At 48.9% G+C, this 10,537-nt stretch overlaps 2 protein-coding genes across 2 annotated transcripts; both read left to right on the top strand.

Moving 5' to 3' along the window:
• Positions 1-91: 91 nt before the first annotated feature.
• LOC6548620 (cyclic GMP-AMP synthase) lies at positions 92-2,610 on the top strand (the record flags this gene model as incomplete). The annotated part of the gene is made up of 3 exons (XM_026980113.1): positions 92-979; positions 1,045-1,243; positions 1,305-2,610. Coding segments are annotated over 3 exons (1,197 nt in total), but the record flags the coding sequence as incomplete, so codon positions are not given.
• LOC6548619 (dentin sialophosphoprotein) lies at positions 2,586-7,477 on the top strand. Its single transcript, XM_001976669.3, has 3 exons — positions 2,586-2,664; positions 5,588-5,729; positions 5,831-7,477. Exons 1-3 carry the CDS (start codon positions 2,624-2,626, stop codon positions 6,491-6,493), a joined length of 846 nt encoding a protein of 281 aa, XP_001976705.1. The 5' UTR covers positions 2,586-2,623; the 3' UTR covers positions 6,494-7,477.
• Positions 7,478-10,537: the final 3,060 nt, after the last annotated feature.

Here is a 10,537-nt window from a genome sequence, read left to right on the forward strand (position 1 = left end):
TAATCCACATCTATCCATCCAATCCCTTATCGCCCTGACTCATCATCATAAACAGAGTATTGTGGTAGCGCGTTATCAGTAAAAGTAAAACTTTAAAGCAAAACTGTTACAGTCCGGTCGTAATAGTGAACCGCGCCGCGTATTCGTTTTCCTCTCGTTCCCGTTCGTCCTTTCTCGGAGCTCGTTTTTTCGCTACTTATATTGCCGTGGTTTATATTCCCCAGGAAGCGTAGGAGATAATATAAAGATCGCGAAACCCAACGAATTTGATTTGGTATTTAAGTTACAATTTCCGTACTACGAAAGCATCGCCGTGACGCGTGATCCGAAAATTCCGGGCAACGTACTACTGGATATGACGCGCGTGTTGGAGCTCCTCGAGAACGATCCCCGCGAGGACTATCAGGGCATTCGGAAACTGCTTCAGATTCAACTCGTGGACGCGCAAAACTTTCTCGTCGTGGACAAGCTCCGTTCGTGGCTCCAGAGCTTGTTCAGCCAAGCACTCAACCGGATAGCATATCGCGTGGAGCTGGCTGACGGCGTCGTGTCCCAGCTGAAATATAGGACTTGTGGGCCGGCCCACACCATCGTCGTGTATGGTGACTATGAGTACTCTGTCGACTTCGTACCCGCCATCCGTTTGGCGGCCAAACAGAACGTGTTGCTCACGGAGCAGCTGATGTACTACAACCGCGCCGATTTACTTTACTGGGAGGCGGTTCCCAAGCCTCTGAAAATCCAAACTGAGACCAGCAGCATATCCTTTCGCTCCTCCTTTTACTCCGCGGAGAAATTAATGCTGCTAACTAAGCACAAGAATTGCCGGAATGCAATCAGGGTTATGAAAAAATTTCGCGATGTAAAAACTAACTTGGGCCATCTTAAGAGCTATTATATTAAAACTTTATTTCTTTGGAAAATTAAGCAGGAACCAGAGTCGTACTGGAAGAAGGCGCTCTTAGTCATTTTGGACGATGTAAGCATGAAGTGCCTTCGGTAAAGCGACAAAGGTCATAATAAAATCCAAATAAAATCCTACAGATGTTCGAAGATCTGGCGGAGCACTTGAAGCGGGGAGTTCTTCCCTTCTTTTGGGATCCCGAGCTGAACATGCTCCACGATTTGACCAAGGTCCAGGTTAGCGAAATGTACAGGTGCGTCCAACGGTTTCTAGGTGCGCTTAGGGGCGCCGGCATCCGCCAGAAGCATACTTTGACGCGTCTCGTTCTTCGGGGATTTAGTAAGCCTTCTAGTAGTTGAAGCTCGAACCTGTCTTTATTTATAGCCTGTTCGTTTCTTAGGTCACAAAAACGAAAGAAATGTGGGACGAAATGGGATGAAGGGACAAAATACACGAAGGAAGACCCCTTATATTTCCGTTCGCGGGGAACGCTCCTGTCAACGCTATTAGAACAAGTTCAAAATCCGTCTTGGAATCCAGAATCTTTAATATCTTTCAGTTAAGTATTACTATTTGTGACGCTCAACATTTTGCTTGGTTAAAATTGATTGATTGAGAAATGGAAGTTTAAGAACCAAACTGTGCAACTCCTTACACGGGCATTTGAAATGTAGTCCCAAATTGTGCCTAAATTTAAGTTGACTGTAATTTTGTTATTTATTAATCAATATTTTAATTAATATTTAGTAATCTAAATGAATCTAATAATAAATTATCATCAACTGATTCGTGGCGAAGTTGATAGTCCCGAATTGGTTCTCTGTTCCAAGCAGATTCACTAGAAACTACTTACCCCTAAGTTTAAATTATTGACATGCATGACCCCTACAGGGTATTACGTTCTGGCTATAATAGACTTTATCCTATTATCTATTTTGTAATCAAAATCTTGAAATAAACTTATTTTTGTTCGACGTCAATTCTGTTGAATTTCTGTACTAAAAATCAGTTATATCAATAAAGAACCAAGTAATGATAAAAAGTACTGTGCAACGTTCGTTATTTTTCCGCAAAACAACCAAAGTAAATTTAAACATTTTCGAATCACTGCTTAACATCGTTAACCTGTGCTGCCACACTTAACATGACAGCTGATGGCACATCGATTGCCACGAACTGAGTATCGATAGTCCTACCGGAGCCTCTGCAGCCCTGGCTCGGCCTGTACTATAAAAGCAACTGGCAACGCTCCCCTCTCCGTAATTTTTTTCAAAATTCTTCTCGTTGGCTGCTCGTGTCGAAACTGAAACTGAAATTAAATTAAACTCAGTGCGCGTGCAGACTACTTAGAATTCCCATATTTAATTGGTTCGGATGAGATCGGCGGCCACAGCCAAACCAAAGTCGGGGTCTAATCGAGCTCGGTGCGTGCATGCAAATTTTTGGCATAAAACAGCCGCGACTTCTTGGAGGCAGCGCACTAGACACAGCAGTTCCGCCGGGGCAGCAGCTACTCCTATTCCGAATCCAACCCAATCCAAGCAAGCGAGCTGAAGCCGTCGCAGTCACCTGTGCCGATTTCGTAATCCCAGTCAGGAATACTCCGATTCCAAACGCGAGTGAAAGTGCGCGAGTGTTGGTGCGGCCAAAGAAAATTTCTCGAACTACATATTTGCACCAACAGTAGTACGTAGTCATCCGGAACACACAGAAGTCATCATGAGTGGATACACAGACCTCACCAAGCTGGAGACAAGTCGGTAAGTCGGAATCCGAGTCCGCTAGTTAAAGCGTTTAAGTTCAATTTGCCCAAGTGATGCTAAATTGATCCCCCCTCCCGTTCCAATTCCCGATCCGCCCAAGCCCCGCACCGCCCTCTCCACCATCTCATACGAATCCGAATACGAATCGCTCTCTTCCGTTGATTTACTCGCCTCTCAAATTGAATCCAAACCGCACCCCGCGTGCGTTTTCTCTTTCGTTTGCACTGCCACCGCCACCGCCGAACGAAAAACGAGATACAAGAAATTTATCGTACGATTTTTCGTTGGACAGAGGGACGGGCGGCCATTCAAACACGAAAGAAAAATACAACACAAATAAAACCAAGCCAGCGCTAATATGACACAATCGGCTATATATTGTACACCTATACAGAAGTATGTTGGTGCTTTTAGCCGTTTGTTTGCCCAAATGTTTCGAGTGAGCCAGCGGAGGGAAATCACAGCTTTCGGATAAGCGATAAGATGCCTTATCTGTAGCGCTCCTCCGGCCCACTGACACCAGTCCGCCAGCTATCGGCTATGCCCATTACTCATCGCATCTAGTGCTGTCTGCCTCCTTGGGCCGCTTAAATCGCAGAAAATTCTCTGATTCACCTCGTTCCGCTGGCAGTGTGTCACTTTTTGAGGCAGGTGTCGCCTTGAGCGCCAACTTACGGCCGCCAATGCGCGTTGCCCGATGGTCGAGCCAATCCGGCCAAAACAGCCAACCCGGCCACCGAGTAGGTAGAATATCTAATTTGCGGGCGTATCAAAAATCGATTATGCTGGAGGTCGCGCGCAGCCCAAGCCAAAGTAAACCAAATATTGGTCAACTCGGTTCAAAGACTGCGTATGTATATACATATGTATATGTATGCTTATGTATGTGCCGTTGCTCAACATTGCAAATACGAGAAATACCACTAAACACGGTCGCGGAGGGGAGGGGCGTGCAGGGGAGGGCAGAGCATCGCCAGCGATTCATTCATCTTGCTCAGCTGATGGAGGCGACTCTGGCCACTGTACAGTTTCTGGGCAACATCACGCCACTCGGCAGCAAAGAGAAAACAGCGCGCTCCGAAGAGAGAGCGCGAAGAGAAGCGTTTGATTCGCTTGCCACATCAAGCCAGCTCGGCATCGGCATCAGCCACCCACCAATCCATTAACCACCACCCCTTCACCGCCCTCAGCGGCCGCTGAGCGAAAAAGTCGCCTGATTTCGACGTTGTATGCGGTACCCACCCCACCGCTTACTCCGCCCTCCTTGGCGCGCATGTCGCGTGACGCTGGTTGGGCTTAGCCAAATTCCCACACAAGGCAAGGAGTAACAGTAACACACCCGCAGGTGTGCCCATGCCTACTGGCTGGCAGCATGTGGCGTGTTGCCCAAGCCGGCGTTTTTGGGCTCTCGGGATCTGTCAAAGGAATCCCCAGAAAAGGAAAGGTCAATAGCGCCCTCCAAAGATGCAGTAATAAGTGCAACCAGCGTGTGGCCAGCTTTGAGCGGGTTCTGATTGTTGTAAATCCGAATATCTATGCAAAGCTAGGGTCGTGGTCAGGGAGAGTTAATAACTATAATGGCAAATAAATGGAGGCGATTACTCAGGTTTCCACGAGATTGCAATCAATTACGGTCGTGTGTCCAAGCGAAAAGCGTTGATAAGATGGTAATTGTTTTCGCATTCCTACGCGGATTCCATGATTGGAGTCCGCTGCAATTAGCTTAATTAGTCACTTGGTTGAGTGGCTGGGAATCTTCCGTCGACGTCCACGACATCTGGCCGTGCCAGTGGAAAGAACCTTGACACCCGCCGCCAGCTTCTTCTAGGTCTAGACCTTATTCTGGTTCTAGACCACAGTCAGACAATCTCGGTCAGCAGAGCTCGGAGCACGCAGTACCCGCGTGGCCACCCCCACCTCGGCCAGCCGCGCGTTACACTTCATTCATCGATATCTAGATTTTCTAAGTTTGCTAGCCATGGCACCGGGGGCGAGCGCGGCCAGGGATAGTACTGTAGGGTAGAGGTCTTTAAATGGCGCAGTCACTGAAACTAAATTTATCAGTGCGCTCGGCGCTCGCTCTGTCAACTAGCTGCGATCACGCGGCCCCGCACTGGCTGCCCACATGCCGTTCCGCTCCGCCCCGGGCAATCTGGCCGCATTAAATGAGAGGTGCGGGAGATACGCAACTACAGCTCCGTCTGGGAACCGTCTGGCGACGATAAGCCAAGCCGCCTCTAGACTTTGGCCGCTCCAGCTCCAGATATCAACGACTAACTTCCATTCCCGGCGGGTTAATGGAGGGGGCTCAGCAAGTTTATGGGGCTTGACCTGGCGATGTTACGCGATCTTTTCGTGAAATTAAAGTTAATGAGACTAGCTAGGATTGTATAACCATTATTTTGAAGCTAGTGAGCAAAGTCGGGCTTCGCCCTCCGCACCCCACCACCATCTGGCCCCCGACAGCACGTGGACGCGTTAAATTGGCTTCGGAAACCAAAATAGAAATCTTTCTGTCCGTCCGTCTGGGCTTTGTTTTAAGAGCCACACGAGCACTGTCAGGTATAAAGCACCAACTGGTTTTCTATTTTATACAAATTGAATTTGCGACAACGGCAGCGAATCGCTGATTTGCATAGAAACCAATTCATATATATCATACGCCACGTTGGCCAGCGGGGAGGCGCACCCTTCTCCAGCCGAAAGCTTCAAAGAAAGATGGTTTCGAGTGGCGGAAGTCTGATCGCGGCAGACTTAACGACGCTGTAGAACGATCCGCGCTTGGTCCAGTCTGGCGTGAGGTAGCATGGTCACCAATCACGCAGACTATTGTCCAATCCAAACTGGTTCCCCTGCACACGCTCTACTGGTTTACTGTGCGCTGGCCCAAGCTCATCTTTCGATTGTTCTGTTTTTTCAGAAACTGCCTGCGCCGCATTGCCCGTCACGATGAGCAGCAGTTCTCCAAAGACAGCATTGTCAATGTGATGGAGAAGTTTGTGAAAACTGTCAACATTATGGACGACACCATACTGGTGCCATGCAGGCTCATGGATCGACAGGTTGGTACCGCATAACCAAAAAACCATAGCCCCCCGTTTGACCAGCCATCTGGATCGCAACCAACAACTGATGGCTCCCACTTTGCATAATTTATCCCCAGATCGGCGACAGCACTGACATCATCCCAGCCACCGGCAAGGACTCGACCGCCAACCAGCTGACACAGAGCTCCAGTGCCCACGGCAAGCGGGGAGCGTCGCAATCGAAAAATGTCCAGGACTTTCTCAGCGCCTCCGAGTTGTTCAATCTGTACAACATGCTCAACTCGCTGAAAAAAGATCTGCTTTGGACCGCCAACCAGGAGGACGACGAGCAGTTGCACCCCCAACAGCAGCAGCAGCCCAACGCCAGCTCCAGTTCCACTTCGAGCTGCAATCCTAGCGAGAGCAAGACTGAGTCCAACAGCGGCACTCCAAGCACAGCCGCTTCCGGCAGTGTCAAGGGCCATGTGCGCCGTACCTCTACCGCCTCGATGATGTCCACCAACTCGGTGAGCAACATGAGTGACTCTGACTCGGACATATCGCAGGAAAACGACTCTGGGCTAGAGTCCGACGGCAACAAAAGCGACAACGCCCAAAGCAGCGACGGCAGCGACATCGTGGACGTCGCCAAATCGAAGCAGGGCTCCGGGGACAAGGCCACGGAGCTGGCCAAGCGCTGCCGGAGGCATCTAAACGGTCTGTACCAGTGCCTAGAACAAATGACAGAGGCGGCCAACTACCTGACCGCCAGATACCAAAGTGATATTGGGCCCGTCTAGGACCGCCAACTCAACGCCTTCTCGACCCTCTTTTACCTACTCCTACACCTACACTATCACTTCCTTTCGAGCTGGTCGGGGTAACTTCATACCATAGTCGCGGGCGGGTCTTTACACTCATTAGTATCAAGTGTGAGGTCTTTTTGTAACTTTAACTATAACTGTATCAAAATATCTATATCTATGTATATGATTATGTATATGTATATGTATCTTGAGGGGGTGCTAAGCAAGACATATGAGAATCGTATGTGTGCATGAGGATTGTATAAATGTATAACTGAGGATGATAAATAACTGGTAGATATAGTAGTGGATAAAGCAGCGCCTAAAGCAACAAATCAACAAGCGTTCTATTGTAAAAATTGTAACCTCTTCGTTGTATCTCTCTTATGGGTTTTAAGGGGAACCAAAGTCAAAAATCACAGTACCCGTCGGGGCTCCACTGCGCCCAAGTCAAAAAGTTCTCCACGGCGCAGCGGCGTCACCGACCCAAATATCCCTCTTCTTTACAATTGATTTTCGTATATATATATTGGATAGATCGCTATGGGAACTGCAACACAACACTAAAGCAAACAATGTTCAACAAGTACAAGAAATCTAATTTCTAACTAAATTACGAATACGAACGTAAGTGAAGTGGGAGCTATGCTAGTGGAGATGGGACCACTTCACTTTTAGCCTGTATGCAAATTTATATATTCCACAATTGTTATTGTAATTGTTTAAGCCAACTATTTGTGCCGTTATGTTTCGTTTGCTTTACTCCGCCCAGCCAACCAGTGACATCCAGTGGTTACAGTGGGAGTGCGGGGGATCATCCCAGATCCCACCAAAAGTCGCCTGGAGATCCGACTGCATGTCCCTGGTTCGGCGACGAGGACCGCAGAGCAAACTGTAAATTACTAACGTTAATAGCGCTTGTGCGAGAGCTAAAAGAGAATTATTTATACACAATAAATAAATTTTACTTAGAAAATATATTCCGCTTGCTCTTTTACTGTGTTCGTTCTGGTCAGCCCCCCTGTGTCCCGCTTTGGGCTTGGGACTTGGGGCTTGGGGCTTGGCAACGATAAAGAAAGTGCCAACGGTGCTGAATTTCAGTTCTGGCTCGTGCGATCGGTACAAAGGCCGCTTGGATCAGCGGAGTCGAGCGGTTGAAAGGTGGCATTGGCTATTGTAAATGCGCTATCTAGATTACAGTGGTTACTCCGTAGGCGAACCCAGTTTTGAAGCCAAGTGCATGCTAGGGCATTGTAATCAAAGTAACAATGGAGATATTTCATAGCTTCTAAAAGTTATCTTATAAGATTCTAAGCTGGAAATTCTAAAATTTTGTTATAAATTTGATCGAAATGGTTCTTAAAGTACGTCAGTCGTAGTGATATCGCCCTTTTAAACGGAAATACCTCTCTATCTTATCCTAATGAAGCCAAAGAGTCGATATTATTTGTATTTATAGCAACAACTAACCAACGTGACCACTGGTCGTCCACGTTTCCTTATAAGCCTATGTGCCTCTGCAAATCTTAACTTTCACTCCGCATCGGAAACTTCCAATCTAATCACACCTCCAGGTTGTTTAATGAAAGCAAACGCGTGCCACATCTTGAGAGTCTCTGGTATTATTCCTCTGGTGACTTTGATTAGGCGCAACTCGGGGAGAGGGAAAACCTTTCCTCGAACCACTTTTAGGTGAAGCCTATGAGGCAACCTTATCGCCGCATAGATAAAGTGCTTAAGGCGAAGCATTCGGTCAATAACAAAGTACCTCCCCGGCCGTGAAAACCTTCGATCATGCGACTGACTCATGGGTATATCTACCCATATCGCTCAAGTTCAGGGCGGGGAAGGACCAGGGAACTGGAGGCTCTCGAGTTCCTGGATTAAGAGCAACGAAAGCAGTTCCAAGTCGAAAAAGGTGCGGCGCAAGAAGTGGTGGGCGGAATCCATCTCAATCTGAGTTCGGTTACCATTCTGATAAGTATGTATCTGGGCCAAGTTAATTGTGCTTTTGCCGCGGCCACTTGATGGCTAGTTAGTGTTTATTTCTGTTTTCATTTTGGCTGTGCTCTTGGACGTGGCCTTATCATGGTGGTGTCTAGAAGTGCTACCAGTCTAACGAAGAAGCCATGAACTTATTTCGTGCTTATCGGCAGACTCCACTTGAGCGGTTTCCAGGGTCTTCCTCCTAGCCCACTGCATTGGGTGGGAACGAACCCGGCTGTGAGTCCGGGGGTTTCTTCTTCTGAGAGGTTCTACGTCTCCGCTCAGGCAATCAATTAGCGCCCTGCTAAGGCTTCCGCATCGCCGGATGGTCCGGCAGGGGGAGTGGGGTGGCCAACCATTTGCCAACTGCGCCAGTCTCAGCTCGGGTTTCTTTTGAAACTTTGTTTTGGCCTGGTGGATTGCCTTAGATTTCGGCGGCTGTGAGCCAAACTTGTTTACGGTTCTAGTTGCCATCGGCTTCCGCTTGTTGTTGGCCATTCGCTCGCCTTAACCCCGGACGACGGCGGAGATAGACGGAAGTATCCAAGATCGACGAAGATCGATACTGTGGCTATGCTGCCTTGTTGCCTCTCCGTTTATTGACCCCATCCGGGCCGAAAGCATCTGAACCTTGAGCCGAGCAAGGGAACCGCCTTCGGCCCCTCGCTCCAAGGAATTAGCATATCTCGGCGGCGACAAAAGAAAGTCGGAGTCGGCGTGAGTCAGCAGCTTGGAGCGTTTGTAATGGCTAAGCATTTTGGTACTGCCCAAGGTCGGAGTCCAAGTGTCCAAGGCTGGAGCTGGTGTTCTTCAGCATTGAGCTGCAGCCATCGCCGCAGCTGAGAAACGAAGTCGGAACCAAATATTATCACGTGCCGTGGCTGAGATCCGAAAATAACTCGGCATGCAAATCGAAACGAGAAATTAATTAATAACGGCACTCCGACCAGCTTCATCGCGGATTAGCATGAAAGGTCCCAGCGCATCGAGAAACACTTCCGTTTGACCCCAGATCGACGTACGCATGCGGAAGCTGAGGGATCTTGGCTCGCGCCTTAACAAGTGTGTCTATCTTTGCTGGATTAGCGAATCGCCGCTAGGGCCGCCTTCCCAGTAACCGATTGCTTCCTGCTTCCATTCGCGGATGCTGGTCTCGTTATGGCCGCGGATCGATGGATATGGTTAGGCTTCTGCCGCCGGATCGGGCCCCGAGCACAGAATTCCGCATTATGCTGTCAGCAGTACGTCACATTTCTGAATAGTCCGGCCCCTCCTGTCCGCACGCCCAACCCCTGCCCATCTGCGAGCCGCAACAGATGAATAGCCAAGCGCAAACAACGCTTACGATCTTGCGGGGATTGGCGGGTTGGCGGGTTGGCGGGGCCCGGGCCGTGTTGGCAGCCAGCACTGCGAAGTCGGTTCATGGCTGTAGTCTCTGGTACAAAGTCCAAAAACTCGAAATTCGACTCACACACACACGTCCAGAGCCGAGCTGGTCGACATGGTCACACGGCAGACATTACAGAGCGCGCTAAATCGCGCTAAAGATATTCATTCACGAACATTCTGCGGATCTGTGGAGCTGGTTTCCCAATCAGCGTTACCCTCCTCCTATACCTATACCTATCCCTATCCCCAACCCAATTCCCGCCCCCAGGTGGGATGCACCGACCCTCTCAAAGTCCAGCGACCAACGTGATCTCCGGCGGAATGGGAGCGAGCGCTAATTGAGCACCCTCGAAATTAATTAGCTTGACCCACTCCACACATTAAAGGGGAACTCACATTCGCATAAAGGTGGGCCAAGTTCGGAAATCCAAAGAGCCGTCGTGACGTCAGTGGCTTTCCGAGACGCAGGCACTTGTAGCCAAGAAGCCAGGAACAGGTTCCACGGATGGATGGAAGGATGTGGCTATGATGATCATTTTGCAATTCTCTTAAAACCTAAGACCAGTAAGGGAAAACGTACAGTTCAGCTAGCTTACAAGGGAGAGGAGTAATATGGAAACATGATCAGTTGCAATACGATGCCGCTGAGGTGGGTGCCATTTT

This window comes from Drosophila erecta, unplaced genomic scaffold (assembly GCF_003286155.1).
Source record: "Drosophila erecta strain 14021-0224.00,06,07 unplaced genomic scaffold, DereRS2 tig00000092-arrow-pilon, whole genome shotgun sequence".
NCBI classification, from domain to species: Eukaryota; Metazoa; Arthropoda; class Insecta; order Diptera; family Drosophilidae; genus Drosophila; species Drosophila erecta.

Excerpts from the sequence above, each read along its gene's own strand:
- LOC6548619 (XM_001976669.3), top strand. The coding sequence starts at position 2,624 with ATGAGTGGATACACAGACCTCACCAAGCTGGAGACAAGTCG. Across the intron at positions 2,665-5,587 it reads ACCAAGCTGGAGACAAGTCG|AAACTGCCTGCGCCGCATTG; the intron begins GTAAGTCGGAAT and ends CTGTTTTTTCAG. Across the intron at positions 5,730-5,830 it reads GCAGGCTCATGGATCGACAG|ATCGGCGACAGCACTGACAT; the intron begins GTTGGTACCGCA and ends ATTTATCCCCAG.